This window comes from Lichenostomus cassidix, chromosome 2 (assembly GCF_008360975.1).
Source record: "Lichenostomus cassidix isolate B80296 chromosome 2, HeHo_3.0, whole genome shotgun sequence".
NCBI classification, from domain to species: domain Eukaryota; kingdom Metazoa; phylum Chordata; class Aves; order Passeriformes; family Meliphagidae; genus Lichenostomus; species Lichenostomus cassidix.
Genome location: NC_139482.1, coordinates 89,986,969 through 90,004,103, shown reverse-complemented (window position 1 = coordinate 90,004,103; position 17,135 = coordinate 89,986,969). Strand labels below are relative to the sequence as shown.

Genomic DNA, 17,135 nt, shown 5'->3' with positions numbered 1-17,135 from the left:
ATCACATCCCTATTTACAAATAACACTGATTGCCCATCATGATAGGTCTAACTAAGGTATGATTTCTGCTTTTTAGGACAAACAGGTAGGCAATGCCTTTGGTTTTATTTAATTCCAAAAGCTATGGAAGGAAGAGGGATCTCTTCTCTTCGTAAGGTAACATGTCAGCTGCCAGGCTCTATACAGTGCTGCTGAACTCTTTTGCCTGGACTATGCAGGCTGGAGCACCATGCTTGTCCTGAATCATGTGCTGCCAAGGAGCAAGACTTCACTCACAGGTTAGACCTCAGCTTGTGCAAAGGAGCAGAGGGAGAGTGACAAATTCTGCTTGTTTACACACCAGGCAGCAAGTCATGGCAAAGCTAAAGGAGTGGAACGGCAGCAGCTTATTTCTGAAACAGGGACATTAAAAAATGAAAAGTCACCACTGAAAACCAGCGTAGATAATGTCTTCCTATGCATCGTTTGGAGAAACATACAGCTCAGTTCCACCCGTGGTTTACTGCATAGGCTTAATTTAGCCGTGCATAAATTACCATCTGCAAGATGCCCCTAAACTTTTTTTTTTTTTTCCCTTGAGTCTGCAGCTTTCCACATCTAGTTCATTCTGGGCAATGTTAACTAGGCGAACATTTTCTCACCATGTTTATTAGCTGGCATTGTTTCAGAATCAGTGCTAGTTTGTTTTCCAAGTACATCATTGCAGCACAGCACGATTTAAGAGCTAAATTGTCACACTCCAGACCAAGATTTTAAATGTGATTTAAAAACCTCATGTAGTACATTGGAATCATCACCAGCAAAATCACTAAAGAAAATTATAGACACAAAAAGCTTCGAGGTCTTTTGCATCTTTTGTCTTTCTTTACTTATGTAGAGGCTCAATGGAATTAAAGGTATCACTTAGCAAATGGCAACAAATAGCTGCTCACAGCTCATCTTCTAGATAAAAACAATCCAAAACAGCAAAAAAAAAAAAATTCCTAATGTAACATTTAAAAATGTCACTGATGTATATGGAGTTGCATTCTATGGAAGAAAATACTTAAAAAAGAAAAATCAAGTAAAAGATCCACTATTTTGAAAGACAGGTTATCAAGCTGCTTTTTGAAGTGTTCCATAAATTGCTAGTCTGAACTGCAGATACTTATTGGTAAGATCTTAGTGCTGACAGCCTAAAGTCAGCATTTGGAAATGAATCCTTGAATACCATATCCCAAATGTCACTGAGTAACTGACAGGATGTAGCAACTCAGAGGCAGGGCTTTGCTAGAGAGTTTCAAAATTTAAAAAAAAAACACAAAAGATATAGTTTGCAAGTGTTTAAGAGAGATGATTTCTGGTCTGAAATAATATAGCCACTGGGCGTGCACTGCTTGAAGTAGCAGATGAGCAGATACGTCTTCTCACAATGGAGGACATGACTGGATTTCAGGAAAAACTGAGAAGTATATTTCCTGCCTATTACCATAAACACATGAAAAATACACATCCACTCTTACAGGTATGTGAATGGTGTTTGTTTCACTGTGAAGCCATCTGACAGCAGAGCTTTTCCTAAGCCTTCACCTCAAGTACAGACTCCAGTCAAATAAATTTTCAGTTGATTTTCTGACACTTCATCGTTAATAGGTTAAAAATAGCACATAAGCCTAAGACAAACAATATTCAGCTGACTGAAAACTAGCCCACTTTTTGTTTGTTTTATTTAGGGAAAAAAACCAAAAAAATTAAAAGTAGCCCTCTTCACCGACTTGCTTAGTTTGGGTAACTTTCTAGGGGCTCCCATTGAAATCATGGACCTCTATTTTAATTCAGTAAGAATAAATGCAAATTTTATATTTTCAGATCTAGAGATATAGGATAAACTAATAAGCCAAGAAAAAAAAAAATAAAGGGGCAAGAGGCAGGTGCTGATCTCATGATGCATTTTATGCTTAATTTTGAAAAAACCAAGCACCATACCAATAATATAAAAGGAAGAGTATTGTCCATAAAGCAGCCAGAGAAATCTTTTTGCCCTGTGTGGCACTAGCTAGGTCTTTACCAGCATGCTCAGGTGTGACTGCTAAAATTAAAGAGGTATCCTGGCTCTTCACAGGTGGCCATTGGATAAGTAACAGGACCAAGTAGAAGACTAGAAAGTATAGCTTGTAAGGAAGGGTTAAATGAGTTGGGACAGTTTGCCCTGGAAAGTGAAAATTGGTAATCATTTAGAGTCATCAAGCATCTAAGTGGCAAATTAAAGCAGCTTAAGGTATCATTTTCTCCTCCACATCTTCTAGCAGTAAAGTATGGGCTTGCATCACAGATCTAAGGGAGAAAAAGTTTCCTGTGCCCAACACTGAAAGCTGGAATATATGACTTGAATCTCCACCACAGGAGGTTTTTAAGAATAGGTTAGACAAATTCTTATGAGAAGTGACAGTTACAATCGATCCATTTATATTTGGATGGATATATAGGAAACACAGCCTCTCAAAGTCCTTTCAGTTCTCTCCAATTTACCTGTCAAGGATTTTCAGAGTTTACATCACGAGCGTAACTTGAATGTGTCACATTTTTCCCACGCTGCAGCCAGTTTAATGGCAAAGTGAAGCAGCTCTCAAGATAATATTACCCAAGCAAATTGGGATAAGAGATGATGAAAGCAGAACTAGGATTTGCCAGCCAAAGGAGCAGGCAGCAGTATTGTTTCACCATCCACTTTATGGCCCACAGCAAATCAGGTTATGCACCCAACAGTAACAAAAAGGTGAAGGAAAACATTCCAGATCTGCAAAGATACACCAGGGTATTAAAAAGCTTCTTTATTCATTGCATCCCAGCTGCCTGCTAACAGCACTACAGGCAGATATAGAGAAGTAATTGCTCTGAGTACAGGCCAGGACTGAAACCTGTGAAAACCATGAAGCTCAGTTTGTTAGTGACTGACCGTCAAACCTTGACAGATCTGGCAAGGAAAAAACTCTCTCAGGCACAACCATCAACAGAAACAAGAAACAACAGGAATAAGAGCAGCCAGGAATTACAGAAATTTTACAGGAAGAGTGTGACAAGGAATCTTTATATTTGAAAAACCAACATGTAAAAAAATGCCATATGCTGACATAATATTAGACACATTCCTGAGCAAGGCTGTAGGTGTAATAAAATATTTTTGTTAATCACTGTATGTAGTTTCCTTTCCACAACCATTATAGCCACCAACAAGCTGTGTAGCTTCTGATTAGATCAGGGCAGATGACGCTCTACTTTAAGTTGAATTAGGTCAACAGAAATGAATTGATGATGACTCATTTCAGAGCATACAGCTTAGCAAAGTAAAACGCTGGCGGAATTTATTCTCCCATCTGAGATAGTATTATTATTATTACTAGGAGTTAGAAAGTCTCCTTCACTTGCACTCTACTGAAAGCATGCAATCTTTCTTGTGACTCTGCTGTCCCAGTTTCCAGGTATTGTCATCCTGCTGCATGGGGTGATGCTTGGAATCATTTCAAAGCTGAAATCCAGGGAAGCAAAAATCCTGTGTTTGAAAACTGACTGGTAGGAGGACTCCAGAACAGTTTTCCACAGTTTACGATGGCCTCTGCAGAAAATTGCTGAAGCATACTCAGTTTGCTACTAATTAAAAAAGCTGACTATCATTTTGGAGACACACAGAGCCAATGTTGGAAATAGTTTTCTTCACTGGTATAAAGATATCCATGCATGCTTTCATACTGGTTTTGCTTTATGTATTATGTAATAGACAACAATGAATTTGACTTCTTAAACTGCAAAATCCTGCTGATATTCAATGTTTTCATTGTTTTGTCAGTAACATGGAAAATCGTTCTGCTTCAGTAAACATTCTCAAGACAATGTATTTTATCGTGCATTGGGTTGCATTGACCTGCAGGGCCTTTTATATTGATAACATTATCAATGTATGGAGCTGAAAAATTCACTGCATCAATCTGCAGACTACAATACCACAGTGTTGTAGAATCATAGAATTTTTGGGTTGGAAGGGACCTTTAAGATCATTCAGTTCCAATCCCCCTGCTATGGGTAGGGACACCTTTCACCAGTTTAGAGCCCCATCCAACATGGCCTTGGATACTTCCAGGGATGGGGAAACTACATCTTCTCTGGGCAATCTATTCTAGTGCCTCATCACCCTCACAGTAAAGATTAAGATTTTTTTTTCCTAATACCTAATCTAAACCTACTCTCTTCCAGTTTGAAGGCATTCCTCCTTGTCCTGTCACTACATGCTCTTATAAAAAGTCCCTCTCCAGCTCTCTTATAAGCCCATTTAAAGCACTGGAAGGCCACAATTACATCACCTTGACCCTTTCTCTTTTCCAGGCTAAACAAACCCAATTCTGTCAGCCTTTCCTCACAGGACAGGTGCTCCATCCCTTGCCCTTACCAAATGCCCAAGGGAGCAAGACAAGAAGGTCCACTTCAGATCTTCCTGTTAACTGCCTGGCTTCCCACAGAAACCCACTCTTATCAGCTGTTCAATCCTCATGGGTTAAGAAATGGAAAAGTGGAACTGCAGGTACACGTCTCTTTCTTACTATAATGAACATGGTAATTTCCTACAGCCAGGGGAAATCTTAAATCAGTACAAGCAAATACATCAGAACTCACCTTCCAGTTTCTAAGCTAATTGCAATGCAAAACTGCCATAACATCCTAAGCACAATCAATCACAAGCAGGCAGACTGCAATTAGATACATAGATACTAATCAGAATCAGCTACAGCCGTTCTTACATCAGCCTCAGCTATGCAGAAGAAAATGCAAAACTTTAAGGATTCCTTATCTTTAAGGATTCCTTATCCTTTCCTAGGTCACTGTTTCCTCTCTAACATTTTAAGAAACAGGGAAACCCAGCAGCTCAGGTTTCTCCTATCACTGGAGGCGACCTTATCCCTATCACATCAATGATTCTTTGATGTATCTCTGTCCTTACACTGTCCTGACAATAAAGCAAAAGCATCAGTTGCTACAGAAGCTAGGGAAACCATTGTGCCATGTTTTATATACTTACAGTACTGTTATTTATAAGCTACCACTGACTTTTGAAGCTCAGTCTCTGACTGTGCTGCTCACCCGGGGCTACCACTGGCCGCTGGCATGAGAACTCGTTGCTCAGAATATTCTGTGTGCACTTACAATGTTAGGGCCCATGACAGTGCAGGACCTCTCTTTGCACTATGATGAAGGGCTTCTGCCCTTCAAGATTCACTCCTTCTGATTTACACCACAATAAGAAAGTAGTAATACAAGTGAAGCAAGTTACACAACATGGGGAGACTGTATCTGACCTTACAGCTCCCAGTATATATTTAAACCACTTCATGCAATTCTGAGAGCAAGACAGAGGGAACAGAAGACAATAACTACTCTTTGTCCTGTCCTACTTGATTCAGCACCCAGCCCTACCATATTCTACTTCTCTGAATTCTCTTTCTGTAAACTCAACATGAGTTCAGACTGAACGCAATTAATTTCTTCTGTGATTTCTCCATAAGTTCGTTATTATAGCATCTACATGCAAAATTTATTTCAGTAAATTTGTTTTCACAGCACATGTACAGAAGGAAAAACTTACAAAAAAGGCCTGGAGAAAAAAATTGTAAAAAAAAAAAGGGAAAAAAACCCAAAAACCACCACACACTTACTAATTTCGGATACTCAGCCTGAAAGTGCTGAAAACTGCTTTTCAGAAGACTTGTTTCATGGTGCTCTTCCATGTTGAAAGCCCAGCTACTATTAACTCCAGCTGCAGCTGCAAGTACTCAGTGCTTCTGCAAATCAAACAGGGAGGTCGCAAGTCAGCAACCCAGAAAATGAGAACCACCTGTGAAAAGCTCTGTTCCTCTGCCGTGACTGGCACTGCAATAGCAGAAATGCTTCTTCACAGCTGTTCAGCTGTGCCTAAGGCTAGCAAAGATAGCTGTTTGTTTTGTGAAGGGTTTTTTTATTATTTTATTTTTAAAGAAAATAGTAAACTATTTGCAAACTCAGGTTGAATTCGGTTAATAAAGAGCTTGACAAGTGGGAAAGCTCTACAGATGTCTTCCCTCTGAAGGACATCTGCCTGAGGGATGGATAAGGACCTTGCCTAACCAGCCCCACTGTTTGGTGAGGGCTTCAGCATTGCAGAGATTTTGGTTGGCTCTCTTTCTGTCACCTGCCCTGTGACCTTCCTTCAACAAGGAAGCAGTTGCTAAGAGTTGATTCAAGCTCATGGAAGTAATTAATGTTTCCTGCCTGTGAAAAACTTCCCATTTCATTGCAGAGTAGCTGTAGTCTGAAGTGGGGGAGCCATGGAGCAGGAGCTTGGATAGCTCTGCTGGCCACTTGCCTGCAGCATCTAGGATCTGCTGTAGCCAGCAGGATCTGTGCCAGCTTCCAGGTGCATGGCTTTGCTTCAACACAAAAATTGCACTTGGGCCACCTGAATGTTGTGAGCTTCAAGGATTCAAGAGCCACAAAAGCTTGTGTTCAGGATAAAGAAGGGACAAAACTAGTCTTTTCTAGACAGCTACTCACTGAGAGAGCTCCTGTTATGATTTCTTCACAGGGAGAAAAACCAGTATGATATTAGTTGGATGCAATGCCTGTAGAGATTTTTAGACCTTTATACAGTTCATCCATGATTTTTTTTTTTGGGTGATATTCTTCATTTCATGATTACCCTCCAGATACATCCATGCTTTGATTTTCATTTTCATGCATCATTTTTGCCAAGCCTCAAGCCTTACAGCGAGTAGCTGTCCTCACAACCAGGCCATAGGAGTAATTCAAACTGTTCCCTAAGGAAAAGAGTTTAGTGTTTATTCTTTCAGAATTATGGTTGTAGAGGAGCATGACTTGCACTCCCATTATATATAACCTTTCTGCTACCCACTGTATTTATGTCTCAGATATAAATCTCTCATTGCTGTCATTAAGTGCTGGCCAGTACCTCTGGCCACACACAATAAGGAAGTGCAGGAGTAAAATTCTGGCAGCGTGCTGAAAGCAAAATTTTCAGAGGAATTCTTTTCTGCTCAAGTAGTTATTTGAAGCTTATAAAACTACATGATGTTGTGTTATCTTTCTCCCTTCTATTTCCAATCTCTTTATTAATTCCCTTTTTGTTCGTAGTTAGATATAACAAAATTTGTAAATGCCGGTTGCATAAACCACTCAGACTAATGAACAGCAAAGCATTATTTAATGCTAGGAGGCTTCTGTCCTCTACATTAATCACTTTCATAAAGGACATATTTATTATTTTTCATGTTGCTTTTACTGGAATACAATGAATTTCTTTTCAGTTACAAATAAAAGGTTTTCAATTTGCTTTATTCAGCTATTTTTTATGATTTTTTTTTTGTTTTGTTATCGTTTTCTGACTACATCTGGCTTGGTAAGTTGTCTTTGCTGATTTTATTGCCTTATCTTGGTCACCTTGTCTCAATCCATATTGCTAGGTAGGTGCTGAACCAGCCACCTGTACATTTGAATCTGTCACCTGTTCTCTGCAGCTAGACACCAGTCTTGCATGTGTGTCTTCCTGTGCCCTTCACGCCTTACACCTCTGGTTTTAGATGCCAGTTGCGTCGTTGGTTAGCAAGAATATTGGAAGTTCCAGGAATCTGGCTATCTGCACAGTAATATTTCATTAGCTACCACTGGCTTGCTACGTGCAGTCACACTTTCAGCTGCTGCTGGCTTCAAATCTTCATTTGCTATAAACAGGATAGTCCATACACGGTGTGACATGAGCTGTACTGGAAGGCTGCCTTTGCCTTCTGCTGGTGTTTTTCTCCAGTCTAGTAATTCTTTCTACATGCTTTGTTATTCTGATGTGCTCCCACTTACCTATCCCTCTCCATCTGGAGGTGGGGGGGTGGGTAGGGAGGGAAAAACAATAAAACCCAAAGCCCAGGTTTTTGGCAGTCCTGACAATCATTTCTGCCTTATCATGGTGGAAACTGTGCTGCAAAGAGGATTAGATGTGTTCAAGCTCATGACAAGAAAACTGAGGCCCATTAACTGTAATAACACTTGACACCTTCTGTTGTTCATTATGCTATCAGGTTACAATCAAGAACATCCTCCGCCAAACATTTTAGTGTCATCTGTGTTTGTATCTAAGCCCCCTGAGGCCTCATACAACTGAACTGTCATTGGCACTATTGAGGCACTAGGAAGAAAGCAAAAAGTCCTTCAAAGCTACATAGATCAGCCAAAAGGCATCCTGAAGGTCAAAACGTTGTTTTCTTTGTAAATTGGTATTTGAAAATGTTCCGAAGGGAAATATCTAGCACTGAGGCTCTTGCCTGTGTGACTGCTAGCTTTCTAAAAATTTTCAATTAGGAATAATTTATTATGCAGTGTAAAGTTGGTGTGTCAGTAGCTATGGATTTACTTGTGTTTCTGTAAAAGATATTACACTGCTCATTCCATCTATTGATCACATGGTCTTATTTTAAAGTTTCTGCTTCCCCCAGGCTACCAATTTGGTTTGATCTCTTCTTCCAAAGACACTGCTGCTGTAATATTTCACAGGGATGATCTCCAAATTATATTTTCAAACAAATCACTTCAAACCTTTGCCTAATGTGTCCAGGTTTTTTATAAAGGACGCCTAAATTACAGCACAAGGTCACAAATGTTTCTATATATAGCAGACATACCTCATTATTAAAGTCACAGGCCTGGGTATGTCTCTAGCACTGACATTGGACCATTACCCTACTCTCCACAAATTCTGGCAGATATTTATCTCATAACTCTGATGTCCAGATCTTTATTTGTAGAATTACTTTTTCTTCTTTGCTTCACAGCTCCACCCCAAGGAGCAAGAAGCTCGTGCAAGCTGAATTCATTTTCCATGCAACATACACTTCATGTTTGCTTCTGCTAGTAAGGGAATCACTGCTTAATCCAGACACTGCACAGGCAGAGTTACAGAGATGTCATACAAGGTCTGGCCTGCTGAACAATAGGATTACCAGCAAGCAAACTGTTTTGCTATTGCATTTGCACAGATTAGCCACATTGGATAGAGCAAATGGCATTGCAAAGCAAAAACAAGTTATCCAAAATAGTTGAGTGGCTTGCATGACAGTAATTGCTTCAAAGATGAGTTATTTTTGTCAAGGTAAAAAGAAATGCTTATAAAACTATTTTAATGACTGTAACTTGACCTCAGAATTTACATCTGCAATAATGCAAAGACAATTATTTATTTACTTATAAACCCTCATTTGCATGACATGTATATTCATATGTTTTTAAAAATATGCTGAATTGATAAGGAGGAAAACAACAGGCAGAATAGCAGTGTTTTGCACTCCAAGAACATAAACATCACATTATCCTAGAAGATAAACATTTACAAATAAACACTTGCTTTCCTTCGGGTAAAAACAAAAAAAATGAACAAAAAAATCCCAGACTAAAATCATAACATAAAAACTCCCACGTCTGCCTTGGTAAACTTGGTTCGTCTGTCCCTCCCACTAGCAGCTTTTTAAGAACAGAGCCATCCTGCTCAGGTCAACAACCTTTATTAGGCAGTGGCCATGATAACTTTGCATGACAACTGTAGCTTGCCTTTGGTTCATTTCCAGCTGGAAGGTGACAATATTCCACAGGTTTCAAACCCATGTAAAATCTTACTAGACTTTCAATCTCGTTAGGAGAAAACTTTTAGAAAGCCAAAGTTAGGTTGACTGAACATGTGTATTAAAACATTTTTCCATGCATGAAGAAGCACTGAGGCCACATCATGTTAAGGTGGGGTCTGGCTCAGGGTGCATTATCTTCTCAATCCTCTTGAGTTGTGGTTTCTGGTGGAAGGAGAGCTGGGCAAATGGCCCTGTGTACTTTACCAGGCTATCCCATCTGTGCAAAGGCAGTGCCAGTGCCTTCTGAGCCCAAAGCAAACACCCTTGTTAGCTGATGCACAGCCTGGGAGAGCATTACTGTAACATGGGTCTTTTCTAAGAGATGTCAGTTGCTGCTTAAATGAAAAGCTGTGTTGCCCTGTTACTTGTTTTCCCCAGCATCTAGAGTTAGCTGCACTTTTCAGCACTTTTCGTGACCACTGAAAAAAGTCAGTCAAAAAAACAGAAGGCTTTTTGTCAAATAGAGAATTCATGGAATAAATTGAACAAGAAATATTTAAAAAACCCAAACAACTACCCCTCCAAAAAAAAAAACCCCAAACACAAAAACAAAATGCACAAAGAAAAATATATCAGTAGTTGATATTGTATTGGAAGCATGGAAACTTTGAATGTGAAGATGCTTTTCCAATATTAATTGTTTGGCTGATATATTCAAATTCATCCAGCTGATCTGCATTGTCTGTCTCCTGGGAAGGGGAAGATTAGCCTGAAAGCTACAGGGACTGCCTCATCTCAGGTAGAATCTATATAAAGCATTCAAAATTTGAGTAATTTTATATGACAGAGAAAGTGATGATAGATACAATTTTCTGACTTCATATTGAAATGATTTTATTTTCATAATTGGCATTGGAAGTGTTAGTACAACATATTGATGGTAGAGTTGCATTCTGGAAAGAAATAACAGCTTAACACTGATGCCCTCAATCACTGGAAATCATCAAGATAATTGAGAGAGACAACTTCTGGGTTTGCTTCAAATTTATTACTCTCACAACAGCAAACGAAGGCTGATCCTTGCTTCATAGCCCAGTCTTGGCCAACTGAGTGGCTTCCTGAGTAGCAGCAAACTGTGCCCAGCCTCCTCTGCTTCTACAGTTTTTTTTCTCTCATCTGTGTCACTAGCACATTGGTCCCCACTCTTTCCCACTGCCTCCCCAGTGGTGTTGGTGCTCCGCAGGCTCCCTGCCTCCTGCTGCCACCTTCCCTCTGGGCAGATCTCTGCTCACCAACCCCAACAGGAACAGCCTCCTGTTTCCAGCTAGGCCCCATACAAACAAGTCCTTCTAAATAAAGGAAGGAGATTAAAAAGAATAAATAAAAAACCTAAAATAACCCTCCCAACACTCTAAATAAAAGATGCCATCAGCCATGCCTCTCAATCAGGTTTTGTCCCACCCCTGACCTATTTTTCAGTCTGTCAGTGCAACTGTGATAGTTGTTTTTCTTTACTGAACCTTCCACCTCATCCACCTGATCCAGAAATTCAGCCTTAACTTATCCCTTCAGCTCTTCTTCTCCAACTCTTAAATTTCCTGTTTCTGGTCTTTCCTTACCCTACAGTTCATTCTACTCACTATTACTCTAAATTCAGTCTTTTTAAACAAGCTCTTCATTATGCTTGGCGATTCAGTTGTTTCTTTCTGTATGTAAGATTTTTTGTCACAATGATTTTTGCAGGAAGTGAGATTGACTAATAAATAATAACATTTCAATAATGTAAAAAAAATTTTCATTCCAGAAAATCATGGGTTTTATGTATATGGGGGGAAATTTTACCCTGTAAAAATGGAATTTTTAATTTTTGCTTCAAATCCAGAAGGGTGAAAAAAAGTCTAGAGTTCCTGCTTCCACCCTCCTCTCATCAAGTATGTTATCATATTTTTATATTATTATGGCTAGCTCCTGTTTATCACTCCCAAAAAAATTCAATACAAGGTTAATGCATCAAGTCTTGTGTTCCTCCTGTCAGCAACAACAGCTTTTTATCCCCAGTTGTCACCTTCCCTACAAAACTCCTTGTATATCCACACATTGTGTTATAAAAACATATCCATGCACAAAAATAGCCACTTTCAAGCACTTCCTTTGAATCTATCCCAACAGGACACTTACAAATCCTTATGCACCTGTCAATCTGTTTAACTTGTTTTCTTACACTAATTGCTCGTGCTTTTCTAACACGTTGGCTGTCTGCCACTGCTATCATATACCTTGTACCAGGACAACAGGATTTATGGAGTAGGAACATCTCTTTGGTTACTGAAGTTACATCACATGAAAAAGTACTGTTTCAGGAGATTTCTTGCTATGACAACAAATAAAAAGGCAAAAAAACAACCAAGAAACCAACAACCAAGAAAGGCATTTTGGACACCAAGTTCTAAACTGTGTTGTAATTACAAACATATTTGAGCCTGACCCTTTATGTCACACTGCGTTTCATTAAGCACCAATTCTGATGTGGTTGCTCACAATGAATACATTTCTAAAGTAAACCAATATCCTTTAAAGTTGAATTGAAAGAACAATCAAAACAGAAGATAAGTTCCAACATCTTTATTAAAATCAGAGTTGTTGCAAATGTCAAACTGGACAAAGAGCTACAAAGATAATAAGAGGTTAAAGGAAGCTATAGAAGAGTTTATGCTCAAATACAAATTATATATAGAAGAAGCTTGAATATGACTCACAAAGTTTGTGACAGGGTGCACCTGTTTTCCTAATATTCTTAAAAATTCTAACATGCATAGAATTAAGATAAGCTTCACATTTACTAATTTTTGTGTAATTCTAAGTAGTTAAAATATTTTTTTTTAAATAACAGTCCCATTTAATAAGACAATTTAAAATGGATGTCAAAAGCAGAAATTAAGCAAATCCCTCATACCACTTTCAGTATCTTTGTGAAGACTACCAACAAATACTTTGTGAGAGACAGGAGGCATTTCACCCTCACATATCTCCCCTGTGCTGTCCTCCCTGCAAAAAGCAATGCAAAGGACGTGTATGTGGTGGATACTCATTTTTCTGAGTCCACTGCCAGAAAGTAAAGATGAAACTAGCCCAAAATCCCTTTCCATGTTACTTTGGTTCTGCAGCTTAATCAAGTGCAAACTTCATCTTAAGTTTGAGAAAGACAGGCTTTGCATCCTAAAGTCATTTGTTATGGGTATGATAAAGAAAACTCATGCATTGATTTCTCAGATCCATGTAGTACTGTTCATGCTGGCAAGACATCTTGGAAGCATACTCTATTTTTTGTGGTGCTTTTAAGAACACCCTTACTTTAGAAAAGTTATCTTACCATATTTCTCAAACATTTCTCAAACACTATGATGTGATGCAATTAGCCTGCAACACAACTAGATATAATTAGACAATAAGAGGGAAGATAATATTCTCTTCTTTTTGACACTAAATCTGGAATACTCTATCTAGCTCTGGCTGTCCAGCAGAAGTCCAGTTGCCAGGTTGGTCAGCAGCCTGGAGCACACAGAGGCTGAGGGAGCTGAGCTTGTTAAGCTTGGCTGAGTGACAACATAACAGTACTTGAAAATGGGCTACAGAGATGATGGTCCTGGCAGATAACATAACAGTGGGCAATAAAACAGCTGCGAACTGCAGCCTGGGAAATTTGTCAGAACATCAGAATAACATTTTCACTAGGGCAGCACTGGGTCAGATGGCACTGTGAAGCTGCAGTCTGCACCGTGGAGGTGTCTGAGGTTTGGCCAACTGAGCCATGAAAGACCCTCTGTAGTGTGGGCAGAAGCACCACTTGGAGCAGGAGGTTAGATTAGATGACTTTCTCATCTAATGGCACAAGGTAGGAAGGGATTCAAGAGAATATTTAAATCCATAAGAGGTGCTTATAGAGCTTGACTAGCAGTTATACCTGAAATATAAATGTTCCTTACCTTTGACTAACCCTAAATATATACTTCAAATGTGAGCACTATTTAACTTTAATAACTCTGTTTAAAATTAAAATAGAATAATTTTTTTCTTGATGGAAACCAGTTAGACACCTCCTCACACTGATCTTCATTCAAAAAGAATTTAAAAAATATTTATAGCTCTCAGTGGTAGTACTTTCTGTGACGACTGATTCAGAGATTTGAATAAGTGGGTCTACTCACACAGTCAGTTCTCATTTGTGTCTTCTACCTTCAACTGCTGTAATGTTCATTCTCCTTTTAAAGGTAGGCGCATGTGTGTGAAGGAGACAGGAATTATATTTCATTCCAGGTGCATCATGGCTTTGCCATCTATATGCTATTCTGATTTTAAAACAAACCAAAACAACAGAACAACCCACTGGCATAAATCCAAACAGTATACCTTTGCTGTTTGTAAAAAGAGCTAGCAAAAATTAAGAAGCATGTGCACTGCCCCTGGATAAGCAAGGAAAAGGTCCATTGTTTTCACATTTATTTTGAATGTGCTACCCCATCAAACAAAACAAAGCATAAGTACACAACAAAAGCCTTCATGCCAGCAGTACTAAAGGCTGAAGAAAGGTGTATTTCAGAACTGCCTCTGACTAACACTTGTCATCTCCCCCACTCTTTCTGAACTTCCTGCTTCTTTTCCAGCTCACAGAGCCTCTGTCAGAATTACTTCATCGTCCAGGCTATCTAGGGGTTTTCACGCTGCAGTACATCTAAAGGAGTGTGAATAATACACATCAAAATACTTTTTCAGGTGGAGAAGGGACAAATCTGCTCATCTAGGGAGATCCAGAAAGGTCACCATTTCAAAGGACCTGAAGGAATCATTTCCATACCTGCTAGACACTTTTTTATAATTTCTGTACTTTTTTCTTCCAAGTACCATGGCATTTGAGATCCAGAAAACAAATTTTGAGGGAGGTGACTGCTGCATAAGAAGCACAGTAAAATTTAGCAAAACGTGATGTTTGGAGAGGGAGCTGATCCTGTGTGTACCAGGGGACTCACAACTGGGTAAGTAGTCACAAGCTGTCAGTAATGATCATGTAATAGAGACTTCCTTCCTTATTGAGCTTCATTACCATGGGTACAGAAAATACATCAATTAAATTTTTGGGGGTTGGTTTGTTGCTTTTTTTTTTCATTATTATTGTTTGACCAGTAATGTGCTCGCTCTGCTTCACAGATGAAATAACAGAAAGTTCTAAAACCATGTGGCACTGAAGCTGACAGACATAATGATGGAGTCTGATGCAGAGCAGTTTAGCTGGATGTTGCCAATGAACAAACAAGGAAAAAAATCAGTGCTATATTTGCAGATACTCACACAATTGCATGTAAATGGCTCCTTTTCCATATATTTCTAAAGTTTATTTTTCAAAAACTGTAATTTCAATCAAAATTATTTCAATGGCAAGCTTGATGTTCCCTGTCAGGCAGCAACGTTTCAATACTTTTGGTGGCATGCACTAATTAAAACTTTAAAAAAAATGTTTATATATATTACAACTATGTTTTATATATAATTACTCTCAATATCTTTTGTAATGATCTGGAGCCTTATCTCCCCAGGATACACCTTTGTCAGTGACAAACAAGGATCAGCTCTTCTGTGTGTGCATATGTATATACATTTCAGCAAAAAAAACAATAAGAACATTTTCATCTTTTATATGAACACTTCAGAGATGCAAAATGAGACATCCACTTGGATGATGCAGGAGCTGGAGTACAATCCACTTAATGCTACATTTTATCACAGTGTAATTTTTTTCCCCCAGATTAATCTGATGGGCAATTCTAGCACAGAACAGGAATGCAGTAATTTATCCCACCTCCATCTTATATAATGGAGCAAATCATTACCCACCGTAAGTGAGTTTTAATTTGTCACAGTGGAAGAAGACAATTACAGGTCAATCTGTCAATGGAGTAATTTGAGGAACTAAAACTAGTAGACCTTTCTGGTACGCTCTTCCAGGACCAGAATCGCTCTCCTGCTAAGCAGCAGCAGATGGCCACAGATGAGTGGCTCTGCTTCCTTGTGAAAACTAATTTGTTTCTCAGGGTTATTAGATATGTAAAGAAAGAAGATACAAGCAAACCCTTGCTTTAGAATCCCAGCCCAGTGCCCAAGCACTTCTGCAAAAGAGGCAAGCAAAGTGTCTGTGCTTCATTGAGGTCACCTGCAGCTGCTCCAAGGTCCTGTACAGCTGCTCGAGCTCCAGCTTTAGCCTGGAGCATCCATGCCAAGGCAGCTACAGAAATGCTCCTCTTGACACACTTGCATGCCAATAATGGCACGCCACAGTGCTACAGTGCAAGAACAAAAATGGTGGAAGAGAACATCACGATCAAAACCGTAAAAGCAGGAAAACATGCAAACGCAAAAAAGCATGAAGTTAAGAAGATAAAAATATTACACGAAAAAGAAAAATTCATTTCATAACAGTGACAAAAAAAGGCTTTTTAAAATGAAACCTGAGGTTATGGAAGAACAACAAGAAAAAAAATCTCTTAAACTTGGCTAATTAGTTTTCTCTTACACATCACCAAAATAGAATCAAAACAGGGAATCTGGAAGACAATCCTACAGTAAAAGTGTTACTAGTCAGTTCCCAAAAGCTAAGAAACAACAAAAAAAACTTACTTCTGTCCTTAATATATTAAATGTAGAATCTGTTGGTTTTAATCTGCTCAAATTTCTTTTATTAATGAAAAAGGTGTAACACTGGTGCAGTAGAGGAAGCTTTTGCAGAGAAACACTCATGCAACCCCAAAAACTGTATCTTATTTCCCCCCAATATACTTAAGGCATGTGGTCTTCAATATCAGCAAATCACTTTACTAAGCTTGTACATACCATAGATATTAATTTTCTGGAATGTCTATATATTATATTTTATACATAATTAAAGTGTGTGATAGTATGTACTTGTATCTTAGGTTACCCAAAAAGTACCTGATGCTAAGAAAAGGAGGAAATCTTTCAGAAGTCTACAGTTACTAATAATCTAAACTTTTTTCTTCTTTAAGCATGCTGCATTTATTTTCTTGTGAGATGAAATTATGCGGCCACTTGGGCAAACAGCATTTTGTTAATATGGTTGTTGAATATATTTTGATGTCATGCAGAGCAGGTTCCCTAAAATGACTTGTTTAAAGAGAATTTATATTCAACAGTGTTCATAAATAAACAGAGCTTAAAAAAAATCCACTCATTAGTGGTGAGTGGGAAGCCACTAATTCCCTATTGTAGGTCCTAAGCCAACAATTCTGGCTAGTTTTGGGCTTTCATTTTTAAAGCTATTAAGATTAATCCTTTTGAAGTAAATAAAGCATTTCAAATGAATGTATGAAAACCAAAACAGTGAGTTCTTGATGCTGCAAAGTGCTTATGCACTACTCACAGTTTTACCCAGAAATTAAAATCTCTGATCAATTTTGATGCTATTCACTTGAAGATGTCCAAAGAAAAAACTAGCTATCAGCA

General features: G+C 38.6%; 1 protein-coding gene across 3 annotated transcripts in view; it reads right to left on the bottom strand.

Annotated features, from left to right (window-relative positions):
- GABBR2 (gamma-aminobutyric acid type B receptor subunit 2) overlaps positions 1-17,135 on the bottom strand; it is a 457,467-nt gene that overhangs the window by 397,047 nt on the left and 43,285 nt on the right. Inside the window, exon 1 of one of the 3 annotated variants that reach the window (XM_085052323.1) lies at positions 5,682-5,787. The exons of the other annotated variants lie outside the window; for them this stretch is intronic. Within the exon in view, the coding sequence (XP_084908449.1) occupies positions 5,682-5,753 (72 nt within the window). The 5' untranslated portion in view covers positions 5,754-5,787. Of the gene's footprint in view, positions 1-5,681; positions 5,788-17,135 lie in introns of those variants that run through there. 3 annotated transcript variants of the gene reach the window in all.